This window comes from Rhinatrema bivittatum, chromosome 7, assembly GCF_901001135.1.
Source record: "Rhinatrema bivittatum chromosome 7, aRhiBiv1.1, whole genome shotgun sequence".
Lineage (NCBI taxonomy): Eukaryota > Metazoa > Chordata > Amphibia > Gymnophiona > Rhinatrematidae > Rhinatrema > Rhinatrema bivittatum.
The window spans coordinates 248,537,356-248,557,357 of NC_042621.1; the positions used below are offsets into that span (position 1 = coordinate 248,537,356).

Here is a 20,002-nt window from a genome sequence, read left to right on the forward strand (position 1 = left end):
TGTAGGACCCCGACGATGCAAGGCCGCTACGGGAGCCCATCCCCGTAGCGGTGAAGAGAAAACCCGACCCCGACGGTGCAAGGCCGCTACGGGAGCCCAGCCCCGTAGCGGTGAAGAGAAAACCCAACCCCGACGGTGCAAGGCCGCTACGGGAGCCCAGCCCCGTAGCGGTGAAGAGAAAACCCAACCCCGACGGTGCAAGGCCGCTACGGGAGCCCAGCCCCGTAGCGGTGAAGAGAAAACCCAACCCCGACGGTGCAAGGCCGCTACGGGAGCCCAGCCCCGTAGCGGTGAAGAGAAAACCCAACCCAGACGGTGCAAGGCCGCTACGGGAGCCCAGCCCCGTAGCGGTGAAGAGAAAACCCAACCCCGACGGTGCAAGGCCGCTACGGGAGCCCAGCCCCGTAGCGGTGAAGAGGAAAACCCGACCCCTAGCGACGAAGAGGAAACCCGACCTCTGACTGAGGCGCCCATCCCCGTGGCGCCGAAAAAAGAAGGCCCGCCGGATTAAAGCCACGGCGGAACCGGAGCCTATCCCTGCAATGAAGGAAGAAGTTATTTTTGGTGAGAGCTGGTGTGTCTGTGTGTGATTGGATGCCTGGGTGAAAGCTTGTGTCTGAGGGTGTGAATGAATGCCTGGGTGAGAGCTTGTGTCTGTGGGTGTGAATGGATGTCTGGGTGAGAGCTTGTGTCTGTGGGTGTGAATGGATGTCTGGGTGAGAGCTTGTGTCTGTGGGTGTGAATGAATGCCTGGGTGAAAGCTTGTGTCTGTGGGTGTGAATGGATGCCTGGGTGAGAGCTTGTGTCTGTGGGTGTGAATGGATGCCTGGGTGAGAGCTTGTGTCTGTGGGTGTGAATGGATGCCTGGGTGAGAGCTTGTGTCTGTGGGTGTGAATGGGTGCCTGGGTGAGAGCTTGTGTCTGTGGGTGTGAATGGGTGCCTGGGTGAGAGCTTGTGTCTGTGGGTGTGAATGGATGCCTGGGTGAGAGCTTGTGTCTGTGGGTGTGAATGAATGCCTGGGTGAGAGCTTGTGTCTGTGGGTGTGAATGGGTGCCTGGGTGAGAGCTTGTGTCTGTGGGTGTGAATGGGTGCCTGGGTGAGAGCTTGTGTCTGTGGGTGTGAATGGGTGCCTGGGTGAGAGCTTGTGTCTGTGGGTGTGAATGAATGCCTGGGTGAAAGCTTGTGTCTGTGGGTGTGAATGGATGCCTGGGTGAGAGCTTGTGTCTGTGGGTGTGAATGGATGCCTGGGTGAGAGCTTGTGTCTGTGGGTGTGAATGGATGCCTGGGTGAGAGCTTGTGTCTGTGGGTGTGAATGGGTGCCTGGGTGAGAGCTTGTGTCTGTGGGTGTGAATGGGTGCCTGGGTGAGAGCTTGTGTCTGTGGGTGTGAATGGATGCCTGGGTGAGAGCTTGTGTCTGTGGGTGTGAATGAATGCCTGGGTGAGAGCTTGTGTCTGTGGGTGTGAATGGGTGCCTGGGTGAGAGCTTGTGTCTGTGGGTGTGAATGGGTGCCTGGGTGAGAGCTTGTGTCTGTGGGTGTGAATGGGTGCCTGGGGGAGAGCTTGTGTCTGTGGGTGTGAATGGGTGCCTGGGGGAGAGCTTGTGTCATTGGGTGTGAATGGGTGCTTGGGTGAGAGCTTGTGTCATTGGGTGTGAATGGGTGCTTGGGTGAGAGCTTGTGTGTAGGGGTGTGAATGGAAGCCTGGGTGAGAGCTGGTGTGAATGGGTGTAAGAGCTTTTGTGTGTGATTGAGAGCTTGTATATAAGAGAACATGAGTGTGATTGAGAGAGCGAGACTGGTCAGGGAGGTGATGTGTTTCTGTGTGAGAGAGAGAAACTGGTCAGGAAGATGACTGGTGTGAAAGAGACCGAGACTGGTCGTGGGGTCTATTTGGGGGTGTGTGTGTTGTGAGTGACTGGTTGTGGGTGCTAAGGAAGAAGATTGAGGACAGAGCTTCAGCAGCCCTTGCTGCTTCTGGTTAGTGCTATTGGCCTGGAAGGGAAAGGAATAGGAGAGTTGCTGGAGAAGGTAAGTAAAGGTGGCTTTTTAAATTTATTTTTCTTGATTGACTGCCATTTTAATTATTGGGTATTATGCGATGTCTGCTGTTTTGAAATATTTTATTGATATTTGGACATGTTTTAATAATTTTTATGAGTATTTAATTGAATATTATTCTGTTCAGCAGCTGCTTTGTAACATTTTTGTTATAACTTTACAATGATTTCTGTGTGGGGCTCTGTAGCAGCTTGGCTTATTCTGTTTTCCCAATAGAAAATGTTTTAGTGTTTAGGGCCTGGTTTAATAGTTGTATTTCTTAGATAGGGTTGTTACTGTTTGCGTGTGTTCCGTAATACAGGTGTAACTTTGTGCAGGTTAGTTTGTGTGCATTACTGCAAATCCTGAGTCTGTTAGGTGCTATATTTCTCTTTCCATTTCTCCAGGTTCGCACTGTATGCAGAGTGGCTTTTTTGGTTTTCCGTTCCAGTTTCTGTCTCCATATTTATAATTTGTGTTTTTTCTGTACTTGGTGAAGGTCAGTTCTGGGTGTGTGACCAAAGTGAGGTGTTTTACTAGCATGTAGGCATTTGTATCAATGTTATTTGATGTGTTTTCTCAATAGGATATGCATTAGTGGTAAATTACTGTCTTTTCATAAGGAAGGCTATTGTGCCTGGTAGTAAAGGGAGTTTGTTTTGCTTTTACTGAGATGTCATCAGAACCAGAATATCTTTTTTTTGTATGGTGAGTTGTATGGGTTATGCCCTAGATCTGCTCTGCACTCACTGCTGAGGGTTGAGGGGAGTCCTGTGGATGCAGAGTGCATGTTTACACTTAGCCCCGTGATGGTCACATGTTCAGTGTGTCACGCATATGAGAACCATTTGTCAGGTGTGTCCCGGCCAAAAAAAGGTTGAGAACCACTGTATTAGAGGATAGTAGCTTCTGCCAGCAACTCCAAAGAGACATGCAGGAATTCTTACAAATAAATGATTCCCCAGAGATTTCTCCAGTGACTCTCTGGGAGTGTTTAAAGGCAGTTATAAGGGGTAAGCTAATTGCTAGAGGGTCTCACATCAAGAAACAACGTAATAGGGATAACAGGAGATGATCCAAAAATTGCAAAAACTGGGACACATTCATACCCAAACAGAGGATAGTCTGATCTTGGACCAAATGGATAGGCTTAGAAAGCATCTAGGGGAATTAGAAGCTGCGCAAATAGCCCATAAATTAGAAATCACTAAACAATTACACTACAAAGGAGGGAACAAGGCGGGCAAGCAACTTGCAAAAAATTAAAAGCTAAACAAACTCTCAATAATATTGTAAAGCTTAAGGATGAATCTGGCCAGATGTTAACCTCTAATACCGCCATACGGGAATGATTTTTACATTTTTACGCCAAACTATATGCCATGGACTCTCATATTAGCCAGTCTGGGATAGATGACTATTTGAGTCGAATTCCCTTACCACAGATACAACCTGATGACTAAAAGGCATTGGATAGAGATATGAGTGTCGAGGTAGAGTGGGCCATCAAATCATTGAAAACTGGAAAGTCCCCAGGACTAGATGGGTACACTGCTTTCTGCTATAAAAAAATTTGCTAAAACTTTAATACCTCTTAGTTAATCTTTTTAAAGGAAAATTAGGTTCTTACCTTTGCTAATTTTCGTTCCAGTAGTACCATGGATCAGTCCAGACAGCTGGATTATGCCTCCCCTCCAGCAGATGGAGTCAGAGAGAAAACTGAAAGCACCCCCTAGATATACTGGTGTGCCACCTGCGATCCTTCAGTTTATGTGATATCAAAGCAGAAGAAATGACTAAAGCACTCTACAGAAGACCCCCAAAAATTTGCTCATATTATTTTATATTGTTTAAGTAGTGACCAGATCAAGTAGAAACATCCTTGAAAACAGGTAAAACCAGAACAACAAGGAAGACACCAAGAGTGTACAGTAAAAAACTCGATAAAATGACAACCGGAACTATGAAACTGTGGCATCTGTCGCAAGACAAACTGGAATGGAAAAGACATAGAAGACGAGCGGACTCCCAGAAAAAACACTGTGGGCGGGCGTCTGGACTGATCCATGGTACTACTGGAACGAAAATTAGCAAAGGTAAGAACCTAATTTTCCTTTCCCAGTACGTACCAGGATCAGTCCAGACAGCTGGGATGTACCCGAGCCGCCTTAACTGGGGTGGGACCCTGAGAGTCCCGCTCGGATCACACTGCTCCCAAAGGACTCTGCAGGAGGACCACGGACATCTAGTCGATAATGCCTGGAAAAGGTATGCCAGGATTTCCACGTGGCCGCCCTGCATATCTCTTGACAAGAGACCAAGTGATTCTCTGCCCACGAAGACGCCTGAGCACGCAGAGAATGAGCCTTAAGTCCAGCGGGAACAGGCTTACCGCAGCCAACATACGTGGCCGCAATAGCATCCTTTAACCAGCGTGCAATCGTAGCTTTGGACGCCTGAAGACCCTTCCTGGGTCCATTCCACAACACGAAGAGGTGATCGGACCTTCTGAATTCATTGGTAACCTCCAAATAGCGCAAAAGAATCCGACGAACGTCGAGACGCTTCAATTCCCTACCTTGAGACGAGTGGAGGTCCTCCTCCGAAAAGGAAGGAAATTCCACCGTTTGATTGACATGAAACGTGGAGACCACCTTAGGCAAGAAGGAAGGAACAGTGCGCAGAGAAACTCCTGACGCCGAAATGCGCAAAAACGGCTCCCTGCAAGAGAGAGCCTGAAGCTCCGACACCCGACGAGCCGAGGAAATGGCTACAAGAAAAGCCGTCTTGAGAGTCAGATCTTTCAAGGAAGCCGCCTTGATCGGTTCAAACGGAGCCGCACACAAGCCACAGAGTACCAAGTTCAAGTTCCAGGACGGACAGGGAAGCCTGACGGGAGGGCGCAAGTTCTTAACCCCCCGCAAAAAACGAGCCACATCTGGATGACTCGCGAGGGAAGAGCCTTCGACCTTACCCTTCAAGCAGCCCAGGGCCGCCACCTGAACGCGAAGCGAATTATACGCCAACCCCTTCTTCAGGCCATCCTGTAAAAACATAAGGATATCCGCCACGGACGAACGCCTGGCCGAGGTACCCACCGTGTCACACCAATCGTGAAAAACCTTCCAAACTCTCGCATAGGCAAGCGTAGTGGAAGACCGACGCGCCCGAAGGAGAGTAGACACCACCGCCTCCGAATAACCTTTCTTCCTCAACTGCTTCCTCTCATAAGCCAAGCCGCCAGACAAAAATGATCCGCCAGATCGAAAAATACTGGACCCTGACGAAGCAGATTGGGAAGATGACCGAGACGCAGTGGTCCGTCTACCGCCAGGTTGACCAGATCCGCGAACCACGGACGCCGTGGCCATTCCGGAGCCACGAGAATCACCGGACCGTGATGGGACTCTATGCGTCTTAGCACTTTCCCTACCAGAGGCCACAGAGGGAACACATAAAAAAGAATGTGACGAGGCCACAGAAGCACTAGCGCGTCCACCCCTTCCGACGCGTGCTCTCTCCTTCGACTGAAGAAGCGCACCGCCTTTGCATTTTGGCGGGTCGCCATGAGGTCCAGGCGCGGAGTCCCCCAACGCTGCGTGATCACAGCCATCGCCTCCGACGAGAGCTCCCATTCTCCTGGATCTAGGTGCTGTCGGCTGAGGTAATCCGCCTGAACTTTGTCCACGCCGGCAATGTGGGTGGCCGCGAGACGCTCAATGTGCCTTTCCGCCCAGGCCATCAACAGCGCCGCCTCTGTCGCTACCGCTCGGCTTCTGGTGCCTCCTTGCCGATTTATGTACGCCACTGTGGTCGCATTGTCCGACAGAACCCTTACTGCTCGTCCGCGTACCATCGAGAGGAGGCAACGCAAGGCCAGGCGGACCGCTCTGGTCTCCAATCGGTTGATGGACCAAGTCGCTTGGAGCGCTGTCCAGGTGCCCTGGACTGCACGGGACTGGCAGACCGCTCCCCAGCCCGAAAGGCTGGCATCCGTTGTCACCACCGACCAAGACGGGGGTTCGAGGTCCACCCCCTGTAGGAGATTGTCTGGAATCAGCCACCAGGAGAGACTGGAGCGGGCCGGCTCCAGCAAAGGTAATTCTATCCCGTACTCCTCGGAACGGGGATCCCACCGAGACAGAAGTGCTCTTTGTAACGGTCGCATATGCGCAAAAGCCCATTGTACCATTTCCATAGTAGACACCATATGACCAATGACTTGTAAATAATCCCAAACCGTGGGAGTCGTGAGCTCCGCCAGGCGCCGCACCTGAGTCATGAGATTGAGCATGCGTTGCTGCGGAAGAAAGACCTTGCCTACCACGGTGTCGAAACGAGCACCCAGGAACTCCAGCTGTTGGGTCGGCTCGAGTCTGCTCTTCGCGAAGTTGACTACCCATCCCAACGCCTGGAGCTGGCGCACCACCAAGGAAACCGCCCGGGTGCAATCCGCATGCGACTTCGCTCGAATGAGCCAATCGTCGAGATAGGGATGAACAAGGACCCCTTGGCGCCGGAGGGACGCCACTACCACCACGAGAACCTTGGTGAACACCCTCGGCGCGGTGGCCAGACCGAAGGGGAGGGCACAAAACTGGTAATGGGACCCCATCACCATGAACCTCAAGTATCTTTGATGCCGTTCTCGTATGCCGATGTGGAGATACGCCTCTGTCAGGTCCAAAGAAGCCAAGAATTCGCCCTTGTGGACGGCCGCAATGACAGACCTGAGAGTCTCCATCCGAAAGCGGGGCACACGCAACGCCTTGTTTACGCCTTTGAGATCCAGAATGGGCCGGAAGGTGCCCTCCTTTTTGGGAACCAGGAAGTATATGGAATACCGACCCGTCCGGAGCTGGTCCTGTGGAACCGGAACCACCGCCCCTAGAGCCTTCAGATGATCTACTGTTTGGGCGACGGCCATTTGTTTGTCCACTGGGCCGCACGGCGATATCATAAAGAGATCCCGGAGGGGACGTACAAAATCAAACTCGTAGCCGTACCGAACCATGTAGAGGACCCATTGATCTGAAGTGATTTTGACCCACTCCTCCCAGAACCGGGATAGGCGACCTCCGATAACGGGAACGGAGGAGTGGGCCTGCGCACCTTCATTGTGCGGGCTTGATGGCAGCGAAACTTTGGGACGGACCCCCTCGTTGAGGCCTCCTGCCGCGAAAGGAAGGGGACCAAGACTGGGTTCGCGTTGCCAGCTGCCGCTGGGAAAAGGAACCACCCCTTCCCGCACGGAAACGCCTTTGCCCCCGAAAGCGAGCTCTGGTATTACCAAACGCTCGAGGTTGCCTAGGCCTGTCCTCCGGCAACTTGTAAACCTTGTTGTCCCCCAGGTCCTTAATGAGCTGATCTAGTTCCTCGCCAAACAGCAACTTGCCCTTAAAGGGGAAGGAACCTAACCTTGCCTTGGAGGTGGCATCCGCCGACCAACGACGGAGCCACAGTAACCTCCTGGCCGAGACCGCAGAGGACATAATGCGAGCCGAAGTGCGTAACAAGTCATATAAGGCGTCCGCTGTATAAGCGACCGCCGCTTCAACACAATTGGCCTGCTCAGCTTCGCCCGGAGGAAGCTCCTGCGAGGTCAGCAGCTGCTGGACCCAGCGCAGATTAGCCCTCTGCACGAGGCTGCTGCATGCCGCCGCTCGGACACCCAGTGCCGCCACGTCAAAGATGCGCTTTAGTAAGACCTCCAGCTTGCGATCCTGGAGGTCCTTCAATGCTATGCCCCCCGTGACGGGGATAGTCGTATCCCTTTGCACGAGTACCCTCCGAGCCTGCCTCACACTAAAAAGCAACCGCGCAGCGCAAGACACTAACACAGACAAATAGGCAGACAGAGGATAGTAAGGAAGAACCAATTGATCTTGTCCCCTGCCCTTTATCTTTTTTTTTTTTTTTTTTTTACATTTCCCAGTACCGAGAAAACTGACCAGACCAGGACCGCAGATTATGCCTCTCAATCTGCTGGAGTCAGAGAATATACTGAAGGATCGCAGGTGGCACACCAGTATATCTAGGGGGTGCTTTCAGTTTTCTCTCTGACTCCATCTGCTGGAGGGGAGGCATAACCCAGCTGTCTGGACTGATCCTGGTACGTACTGGGAATGCCTTGCAAGGATCATTCTCCTTTTCTCAGAATGCCAACCTAGCAGGAGTGACTGATAGCGAAACTGGGACGGGATCCTACAGTTTGTGGATCATATCAACCCAACTCTCTAATAAATCTAGACATGAAACTTCTAGCAAAAATATTAGCTAATAGGCTTAACACATTACTACCGGAGTTGATACATCTAGATCAATCAGGATTCATACCTGGACGAATGGCCTCCGACAATGTCCGCAAGATAGTTGACACATTATGGTGGGCGAGAACCCAGCACGAATCTATGGTACTTTTAGGAAAAGACGCAGAGAAAGCTTTTGACTATGTACATTGGCCTCTCTTATTTAGGACTATGTTTGCTTTTAAATTTGGGGAGATTCATTAGGTGGATAGAAAAATTATACGAAGCTCCCAAAGCATGCCTAAAAATAAATGGGGGATACTATCAACCGTTTACCGGTCGAGGGACGAGGCAAGGATGCCCACTATCCCCACTACTTTTTGCCATTTTCCTCGAACCGTTTACACATAGGATTCGGAACAACGATCGAATCAAAGGAATTAAGGTGGGGGGACTATGGATCCAAGTTATCACTATTTGCAGATATCTTGTTTACCATTATGGACCCATACCAGTCATTACAGAGGAAATTTCTGTCAAGTGTCTGGTTTTAAAATTAACTGGGAGAAATCAGAGCTCCTGAATGTCTCCATCACACCGGATCTTGTAGCACAGTTGAAAAAAAAGACTTCCCATTCAAATGGGCTAACTCTAAAATAACATATCTGGGGATTTATGTTGGTCAAGAGAAAGAGCTATTTCGACTTAATTATCCACCTCTAATGGCTAAAATATACAAAGATCTGGAGGAGTGGGACCGCTACCATATCTCGTGGTTGGGCCGTTTAGCTGTCATCAAAATGAATATTATGCCTCAAATTCTCTATCTTTTACAAATACTGCCCATTGTAGTACCCACTAAACTCTTAGACAAATGGCAAAAAGTCTAAATAAATTTTTGTGCAAGGGTAAGAGAATAGCCAAGGCAACACTGTATATGCCCAAAACCCTGGGAGGCCTGGGTAGGCCGCATTTACTACGATATCAAGGAGCGGCTCAATTAAAAGCAGCAGTTGATTGGCACAAAATACGACGACAGAAGCCCTGGGTACTTTTAGAGCAAGCATTGATAGGCTCATTACCCCTAACTGCGTTACTCTGGCAACCACAGAATACAAGACATCCAAAGGTGACTTTACCGGATTCAGTGCAAGCTACCTTGCATATTTGGGGAAAGTGGAGGAGAGTGTTAGTGGGCTCAAAAACTTATTTCTATAGCACACATATATTTCACCATACTTCATTTAAGCCAGCAGATAACTCACAAGCCTTCACATGCTGGGTGAATAAGGGTATCACTCAGATGACACATCTCTGGGACCCTAGGGGTTTCCTATCATTTTCTTCTCTTAGTGACAGATATAAATTAAATAGAGAGGATATTTTTAAATACCTACAAGTTAGACACTTCTTTACCCAACAATATATAGAAATGGATCGCGTAGGAGGTATATCATCTTTCAAGCTTATCTGCAGGGGGGGGGCAGATAAAGTTCGTAAACATATTTCAAAAATGTATGTATTGCTTGCTGGTACCTTATCCGTGACAGCAACACACATTGCTGCATGGGAACGAGATTTCCAATGCGGTTGGTCAGTAGATGATTGGAAACGGAATTTCCAGAGGTTGGGTAAAGGACTAATTTCAACCCTTCACATCGAAAATGGATACAAACTGTTTTTTAGGTGGTACATGACGCGTACATAACTAAAACATTTCCACAAGCGCATCTGGATTTTGCTGGAAACTATGTCAAGCACCGGGAACTTTCTTTCACCTATGGTGGACATGTAATAAGATTCAGCATCTATGGAAGGAGGTGTCAACATGGATGTCAACTGTGCTGGGAATCTCTATCTTACTGCAACCTCCTCAAGCCCTGTTGAATGAAGAACTATCAGACATTTCCCATGTTCATAATTTATTTATCAAATATGTAGTCAGAGCAACAAGGTGTGCTATAGCACGGCAGTGGAAGGACTCGCAGGTCCCATCTTTACAAGAAGTGCAAGCTCATGTTCAACATATGTATACCCTAGGGAAAATTACAGCTTATAAACACAAAACAACTTCTAAGTTTTCTAAAATATGGAAGAGCTATGAGAAGTGGTCATCGTCACTCCCAATTTCACTTGGAGAAGAGGAAGTTAGATTGGTTAAATATACAAATCTAGGTGTAGCTGCTGAAGCCAGTATTTCTACTGGGATGGATAGCAGGACATAGCAAGTGTTGTTTACCCGTAACAGGTGTTCTCACAGGACAGCAGGATGTTACTCCTCACATATGGGTGACATCATCAGGATGGAGCCCAATCACGGAAAACTTCTGTCAAAGTTTCCAGAACTTTGACTGGCCCCTACTGGGCATGCCCAGCATGACACTAACCCTGCAGCCAGCAGGGGTCCCCCTTCAGTCTTATTTGATAGCTACAGGCAGTGCCGAAAAAATAAAACAAGAAAACGTTACGAACCCAACACCGCAGGGCGGCGGGCGGGTTTCATGAGGACTAACATCCTGCTGTCCTGTGAGAAAAACCTGTTACAGGTAAGCAACACTTGCTTTCTCACAGGACAAGCAGGATGGTAGTCCTCACATATGGGTGAGTACCGAGCTGAGGATGTCCGAACATGCACCAAACGGTGTGCAACAGGCACAACAACTGGGGTGGAATTTGGTAGAGGGCATCCTGAACCCCACTGGGCAAGTGGAAGGGTGTTGGTACATCACATTGGAAATAGGTTTCGCAGGACAGATTGGCCGAAGATGGAATTTTGTCTTCCGGCTTTGTCCAAGCAATAGTGGGCTGCGAAAGTGTGGAGAGAACTCCAGGTGGCAGCCCTGCAAATGTCAGGAAGCGGCACCAATCGTAGGTGTGCTACTGAAGCCACCATGGCCCTCACAGAGTGTGCTTTAACACGGTCTTGGAAAGGAATGCCTGCTTGCTGATAGCAAAAAGATATGCAGTCCGCCAACCAGGAAGAGAGAGTCTGCTTACCCACAGGTTGCCCTAATTTGTTGGGATGGAAAGAGACGAATAACTGTGTGCTCTTCCTGTGGGCAACTGTACAGTCTAGGTAGAACGCTAGAGCCAGTTTACAGTCAAAGGTATGCAGAGCCTGTTCCCCTGGGTTGGAGTGGTGCCTGGGAAAGAAGATAGGTAGTATGATGGATTGATTAATGTGAAACTCCGAAACTACCTTAGGCAAAAACTTAGGGTGAGTGCGGAGTACCGCCCGGTCCTGCAGGAGTTTAGTGTAAGGCGGATAGGTAACTAGGGCCTGTAACTCACTAACCCTGCGAGCTGAAGTGATAGCCAAAAGGAAAATCACTTTCCATGTGAGATATTTTAGATCACAGGAGTGAAGAGGTTCGAACAGTGATTTCATGAGCCGCCCGAGAACCAGATTAAGGTCCCAAGAAGGGGCCGGAGGACGTAAAGGTGGCTTGATATGGAGTAAGCCTTTAAGAAAATGTGTTACGAGGGGTTGTACCGATGTAGGGACATCCCCGACACCTTTATGGAAGGCGGCTACCACACTGACATGCATTCTGATGGAAGATGTCTTTAGACCTGATTCCGATAAATGCCAGAGATAGTCCAAAAACCTTGGGATTGGACAGGAAAAGGGATCAAGGGATTGCAAAGAACACCATGATGTATACCTTTTCCATTTATAGGAATAAGACTTTCTTGTGGAAGGCTTCCGTGAAGCAATCAGGACACGAGAAACCGAATCTGAAAGGTTAAGTGGTTGAAGGATTAACCTTTCAACATCCATGCCGTCTGGGACAAGGCCTGAAGATTGGGATGGCCTAGACATCCGTCGTTCTGAGTGATCAGAAGCGGGTGCGTTCCCAAGGGAATGTGCCTGCGGATGGAGAGATCCTGGAGTATGGGAAACCACACTTGGCGTCGCCAGTGATGTGCTATCAGGATCATGGTTCCCTTGTTCTGACGGAGCTTCACGAGAGTCTTTGAGAGAAGAGGAAGTGGAGGGAATGCATAAGGCAGACCAGCTGCCCACGAGAGGGAGAATGCATCTCTGGGCTGAGAGCGCTCACTCCGAATGAGGGAGCAGTAATTGTCCAGTTTCTGGTTCTGAGGAGACACAAAGAGGTCTATTTGGGGATAACCCCATTGCTGGAAGAGAGAGGTCGCTACCGAGGGATTGAGAGACCACTCGTGTGGTTGGAAGACACGACTCAGTTTGTCTGCCAAGACATTGTGCACTCCCGGCAAATAGGTGGCTCTGAGGTACATCGAGTGGGAGAGCGCTTCCACCCAAATCTGCACAGCTTCCTGACACAGAAGGAAGGAGCCTGTGCCTCCCTGCTTGTTGATGTACCACATGGCCACCTGGTTGTCCGTCAGAATCAGGATGACGTGATTTGATAGGCAATCCTGAAAAGCTCTGAGAGCATATCGCATTGCTCGAAGCTCCAGGAAATTTATCTGGCGTTTGGCTTCCTCTGGAGACCAAGATCCTTGTGTCTGTAGATCGTTCACATGAGCTCCCCACCCGAGGTTGGAAGCGTCGGTGGTGAGAATGAGTTGAGGATCTGGTAGGTGAAAAGGCAGTCCCTGGAGGAGATTGTTCTGATCTTGCCACCAGGCGAGAGACAGACGGAGTGCATCGGTGATGTGGACAATGGTTGACAGAGGCTGAGTCGCTTGAATCCATTGTGACCTCAGAGTCCAATGCATGACTCTCACGGCCAGGCGGGCCATTGGTGTGGGATGGACTGAGGACGCCATGTGTCCGAGAAAGACAAGGAATTGCCGAGCTGTTGCTGTATACTGAGACTGCAATTGGTGAGCGAGGGACACAAGGGTTTGCACTCGTTGAGGTAGAAAGGCTTTTGCCTGTAAGGTGTCCAAGTCTGCCCCAATGAACGACAAGGTTTGAGATGGGACTAAATAAGATTTCTCGTAATTGATGAGAAATCCTAGAGAAATTAGAGTGTGTAGGGTCAAATCCAGGGACAATCGAGCGGCTTGCTGGGTTGAGGCCCTGATTAACCAGTCATCTAGATAGGGGTAGACGTGAACACCTTCTTTCCTGAGAAAGGGTGCGACAACTACGAGACATTTGGTAAAGACTTGTGCTGATGCTAGGCCGAATGGAAACACCCGGTATTGATAGCACCTTGGGCCTACTAGAAACCGGAGATACTTGCGATGAGCTGGAGCTATCGCAATGTGGGTGTATGCGTCCTGGAGGTCCAGACAGCAGAGCCAGTCTCCTCTTTGTAGAAGAGGTAGAAGCGAGCTCAAGGTTACCATCTTGAACTTTTCCCGCTGGAGGTACTTGAGGGCACGGAGGTCCAGAATTGGACGAAGCCCCCCAGATTTTTTGGGGATAAAAAAGTACAGGGAATAGAACCCTAGGCCTTGTTGCGAAAGAGGAATGGGTTTCCATTGCCCTTAACTGGAGAAAAAGGGAAACCTCCTGCTCCAGAAGGACAGAGTGGTCGGTTACACTCCACGCTTGTAGAGGTGGTGATTCCGGTGGAAGAGCAAGAAAGTTCAGGTGGTAACCCTGAGCAATGATTGCTAGCACCCATTGGTCGGTTGTGATTGATTGCCACATGCCGTGAAAGTGGCACAATCGACCTCCCACTGGTATGCCTGGCAGAGGGATCAGGCTGCTGCTCTCCAAGGGAAAGTCAAAAACCTAAAGCAGGCCCTGGTTGGGGAGAAGCTTGTGGCTTTTGCTTCCGGGGCTGGCGAGGCTGAGATTTTTGATAAGGCCTCGTAACTCGGGACCTTGTTGGTGGAGGATAGTACTTCCTTGGGCAGAAGAATGACTTCTTAGAGTCCTTCTTGAAGGGCTGTCTAGAAGGGAAGTCAGAAGGTATCGATGAGAGCTGTTTGAGGGTCTCATGATGGTCCTTTAATTCAGCCACTATTTGCTGAATCTGTTCACCGAACAGGTTATCTCCTATACAGGTCAGGTCAGAGAGCCTGCTTGTACTTCTGGGCGAAGGTCAGAAGACTTGAGCCAGGCCCAGCGTCTTGCCGACATGGCAGTTGCAGACACTCTTAGTGGAGGTGTCGAAGATATCATAAGCTGTTCTTATCTCATGCTTTCCTGCCTCAAACCCCTTGTTAACAAGAATTTGAAGATGTTCTTGGAATTGGTCAGGCAGGGTTTCGGAGAAGTCCTGTATTTGCTTGAAAATGACCCTGTTGTATTGGGTCATGTACAGCTGGTAAGAAGCAATTCTGGAGATGAGCATGGCCCCTTGGAACACTCATCAACCAATATTGTCTAGGAACTTGTGTTCCTTGACAGGAGGGGTAGAGGAGTGAGGCTTCGTCCTTTTTGCTTTCTTTTGAGCTGATTCTACCACAACTGAGTGGTAGAATCAGTGGTGAAAGCCAGGGGCTGACTGTACCAGATAGGTAGTGTCAGCTTTTCTGTGTACTGGGGCAATGGATCCAGGGTTTTCCCAGTTCTTTTTGAGGAGGTCAAGAAGAACGGGAATAGAAGTGATCACTTTAGGGGCATCCAGGAACTGGAGAAGCTCCATCATCTGGTGCCTATCATCTTGCTCCATCTGAAGCTGAAAAGGGACCAATTCCAACATTTCCTTCACAAAATTAATGAAAATTAATGAAAGAGAGGTCCTCTGGAGGAGAACGCTTTCTACTTTCAGTAGGAGAGGGAGGTGAAGGTAAGTCATCGGTGTCTGTGGAAGTATCACCCCAGGTGTCATAAGGATCAGCAGGCTGACCTGTAGGACGAGAAGGGGGTTGGATACCCGAAGGGCCCGGCTGAGGCTCCGATAAAATCGAAGGAATCACCGGGGGCACCGTGGACGCCCTTTGGGGTATCGGTGCCGGCATCAATGGCGCCGATGTGCGTATCGCCCCCGATGAATGAATCGATGGCTGAGGCAATACCCCCCCGAAGGAGGAATGCAGAACGGTGTTTCTCCTCCCGATGAAGCTGTCATCGGGGAGCGCACCGGAGCCATCGGAGACCTGGGAATCACCGGTGGAAGGCCAGTCATGAGCGCCTCCATCCAGGAGAGCAGCGGTGCCAGCGCTGCTGGAATCGGGTCGGTGACCGGATCCACTCTCGGTGCCGGTGTCGGAGGAACCTGGAGTCGTTGCATCACCTTGTCGATGGCCTCCTGGACCAGCCGGTCCAGTTCTTCCCGGAGACCTGGGGCAACCAGCCCCGGCTCCGTGACGGAAGAAGGAGGCTGAGGTACAGTCGGAGGGACCAACTTTACAGGCGGAATCGAGACTCCCAAACCCCGATCGGGTGAGGGTGGCCTCGATGTCCCGGTCGCAGGAGTGGTCGGTGCCGTTCCTGGACGGGGCTTCTTCGATGGTGGCTCGGACGGTGGCTCGGTCGATGATTTCGCTCCCTCGACGGTCCGAGACTTACAATGCCGATGGTGATGTTTCTCCCTACAATCCCCTCGATCTTGAGGGGGAGAAACGGGAGTCGATGGCCATGAAGTCGTCGATGGCGGGCGGTCACCAGACAGTTGTCAATGCTGGTGCGACTTCGACGGTGCCGGTTCCGATGACGTCGATGCGATGGACGGCGTCGGGGTGTGAGCAGGAAAAGGAGTCCCATCTTCTCCATTCTGGCTTTGCGACCTTTTGGTGTCATGAGGGCACATTTGGTGCAAGTCAGGACATCATGCTCACGGCCTAAACACATTACACAGACTCTATGAGGGTCTGTGATAGACATGGTGCGAGTACAGTCCGGGCACCGACGAAACCCCGACGCCATGGCCATAGAAATAAAATCGAGCTGAGATACGGTAGACGGCCAGTAGGCCGCGAGGGCCAAACTCGACGGTAATAGACGAAAAACGGTGAAAAACTTACCGGAGTACCGTGGCCTGAGAAAAGTTAGAGGAGGGACCCCTGTGGGGCAATCTAATTTTAATTAACTCCGTGAGGAAAATTCCTGTCAGGAATCTCTTCAGAGTTCCTAAACCGCGAGGCTACTGCTGTGCAGAAAAAAGAAGACTGAAGGGGTACCCCTGCTGGCTGCAGGGTTAGTGCCATGCTGGGCATGCCTAGTAGGGGCCAGTCAAAGTTCTGGAAACTTTGACAGAAGTTTTCCGTGATTGGGTTCCATTCTGATGATGTCACCCATATGTGAGGACTACCATCCTGCTTGTCCTGTGAGAATGATGTATACTCTTGTTTTACGCTATGTTAAGCCTGGTTGAGTGTAGATTTGTTAATGTTCCAGATATCAGTGTCATTTCTTTTTCCTTTTCTTGTCTTTCTTTCATTGGTATTCACCCCTGAGGGTGGGGTGGGGTAGCGGGAGGGGGTATATGACGCTCTGTTGATTATACTGATGTTATCTAAATGTTTATCCCTGTGTTCTGCTAAGGATTGTAATTCTATGTTTATATGTAAAGTGCAAAAGGATATAGCATCTTTACTGTTGTCATGTACAAAAGCCAATAAAACTTACAAATTAATTAAAAAAAAACAAACAAACCATGAATAGCCTGATCAGATGGCCCTGCTGATGCAAGCTCCACAACAGCAATCAAGTCCCTCCAATGCTTCCTATCCTTGTCCTCTCAGTGTATTAGTCCCACTAATATATTCCGCATGCACAGAAGAGCAGGTTTCTCTTCCCACATTTAGCGCTGTCATAATCTCACCTTCCCCTCAGTCAAACCAACTCTTACCTGATATCTTGCCTAGCCAGAAACAGCCTTTCTGTAGCTACTGCTAAATCCCATTAAGCTTGAAAAACTAACGTATTTATTTTTTATTTTTCTAAACTCTATTGGCCAGACAGAGGACAGGCAAACAAACAATAGGGAGATGTTTTAAAGGAAAGGAGGACGAACAGTAAGAGAAAGCCTGCTTAAGGAGAAAATGGGAAGAGAAAGACAGTAAACAAACCTGTTTCTCCAGAAGCCCTCTGGCCACTAGGCAATGCTCCACTGGGGGAGGGAGTTTAATACTATCATCCCAAGAACTACTCAACCAAGGAAGGGAGTCACAGATTGTCAAACCAGGAACAGTTCAACAGAGGGAAGGAGTCCAAGAATTATCACCCCAGGAGCAGCTGAATCCATGTCTCCTTCACCCACCCAAACTAGACTCAGTCACAGCATGGGATGCTTGCCTATCATCTGATGGAGACCATTCTGGCAAGTTGAAAACAAAGGAACCTATAAGGGGCAATGTCAGCAAATCTAAAGGCTGGGGAGCATAACCCATGTGTCTGGTCAGATGAGGAGGAAACCAAGTTTGCTTCACAATGATCATGCAGCTTTTTCTCTTCCGAAAACTAGATGTAAGTTGAATTTAAAACCTTTAAAAATGTGGCAAATACGTATAAAAACTGCACAAGTGTATCATCCAGATTTTGATTTAATACAAAGTAGCATAGTAAATGATAGCAGATAACCCAAATGCTTGTCCTAGGAGAAACTCCATTATTGTTTTTCCCTTCACCACCTCTTTTGGGAGGGCATTCTATTCATCCACCACCCTTTCTGTGATGTAATAGTTCCCACCATTGTTCCTATACCATTCAGTCTGATGTCATGCAAAATATGATTAATGCACAAAACTATGGAAGTCTCACATACATAATATTCTCCAGGTCAAACCAGACACAAATGAGTAAAATTTAAAATGTATCCACCTACCTGAAGGAACGATCAATAATAGTTATTACATCGCCATGCTTCAATTGTATAGGCTCATCTATCAAGGTACCATTTAATTGTGTTGGATTGACAGTACTTAAATTAGATAGAATTACCTTTAAAAAAAAAAAAAAAAGAGACAGGTATTACCAAACTTTTATTAAATCCAGCAGTCAGACCCAGTACATACTTTGTTTTGGGGGAGTGGTATAGACAAGTTCCAAGCCTCACAACTCAAAATACTTTGTTTTCAGTTTTTATTTTATTTCCCTTAGGAATATATCCATTCATTACAAGAACAAAAAAATATATTTACATGGAAAAATGTCAATTTTTTTCTGATTTTTCCTGTTTGTTGTAACAAACATTAAAATTCTGAGGAGAAATAAAATAAAAACTGAAAGCAAAAGGTCCCTGAAGATACTTTGTTTGCAGCTAATGAGTACTTCTCCAATCATTTATCTTCAAGAATCTCTCAAAGACAAATCCTGTTCACATTCATGAATAGCAAGTTTGCTTATCAAACAGTGTTTTCCACATATAGCAGGGTGAATTAGCCATACATTTGGGTAACATCCATTGGTTCCGAACAGACTTCTCTGAAAGCTAATTGAGCTTTTGCTCTGAGCATGTGCAGGAATTCCCACTCAGGTATTGCCACATGAGCTCTTCAGTAGATTTTAGAGCCACGTTTAGCTAGGTAGTCGACTCTCTAGGGAGATAGGCAGTTATACAGTAAGCCTAATTCATCCTATGGAAAATACCATTTATGGTATGCAACTTGCTTTTCAGTCAACAAGTAAGGCTGAATTAGCCATAACTGTGGGAGGTCAAAGCTTAGAGCTGCAGCAGAGTGTTTCCTGAACACTGAGGAACAATTTTTAACAATTCCTGTTGAGTTTGATTTTTCAGCTGTTTTAGACTTAAATAGGCATGCTGATTTCAAAACTGCAGTTAGTTTTCTACTATCACGTCAAATTTTTTCTCTACAGCCTATCTTAGGCCTGGATTTATCAAAATGCACTAAATATCGCATACAATAGGAAAAGGGGTGTGTTTTATGGTAATAGGCTGTTTATCGCACAGGCCGGTGTGTTTGACGGTCCACAAATTCAGCAGCTCATTAAAGATGAACATTTCATCGGGACAATGTCAGAACTCCAAAAGAATGCTTGGTTGTCATTCAAAAACCTTGTAAATACACTAGCACAGAATTATACCGAAATTGTCCAGAAACTCTTGGAGAGCTTCAAAATGCTTCGTTGCAACATGAGCATCAAGGTGCATTTTCTGCATAGCCATCTTGCTGACTTCCCGAAAAACCTTGGTGCAGTCAGTGATGAGCAAGGTGAACAAATCCACCAAGATTTGAAGGTCATGGAGGCACGGTATCAGGGTAGATAGGATGTACATATGATGGCTGACTATTGTTGGAGCCTCAGGCGAGATTGCTCAGATTGAACACTGCCGGAAAAGCTATAAGCGTAAATGTTTACCTTAATATGTATGTTTGGTAGCAGAACTTTACTACTTGTACACAGTTTGACTTAAACAATATATAGCCTTTGTATGAATAAAATAACTAAATAAACAGTATATTCAGGTAATTTTCTCTTATTTCCTTTATATATACATTTTTTTATGATTTTTGGGACAAAGGGAGGGTATCCTGTACCTTAAAAAGTTGATGTGAGAGAGAAAAACTGGGGTCATTTTTTGATTCAGATGTCAAAAGTTAGTAAAAACAAAGTGTCGGATCTAACTCAACAAAAATTGTGTTCCCCAGTGTAAGCAGTGCAGACCCTATCATGGAGAGAAGACTACTGGGCGAACAAGCTACACAAAATTGCTTTGCCCAAATTTACTGTCATTCTTTCAGAGATTGTTCAGACAGCAATGGGATATAAAGGTGTGTACTAGGGATGTGAATTCGTCCAGGACGAGTTAGGCAATTTCAACGAAACCCAATTTTTCCCAAAATTTTGGGAAAAATTCATTTTTGGGTTTAGTGCGCACTAACGGGGTTTGTAAATGAACGGGAGTTAGTGCGCACTAACCC

At 48.1% G+C, this 20,002-nt stretch overlaps 1 protein-coding gene across 4 annotated transcripts in view; it reads right to left on the minus strand.

Moving 5' to 3' along the window:
• MKI67 (marker of proliferation Ki-67) overlaps nucleotides 1–20,002 on the minus strand; it is a 433,449-nt gene that overhangs the window by 375,070 nt on the left and 38,377 nt on the right. For all 4 annotated transcript variants that reach the window (XM_029610010.1, XM_029610009.1, XM_029610011.1 and 1 more), the window contains exon 4: nucleotides 17,944–18,059. In XM_029610010.1, the coding sequence (XP_029465870.1) occupies nucleotides 17,944–18,059 (116 nt within the window). The remainder of the gene's footprint in view (nucleotides 1–17,943; nucleotides 18,060–20,002) is intronic.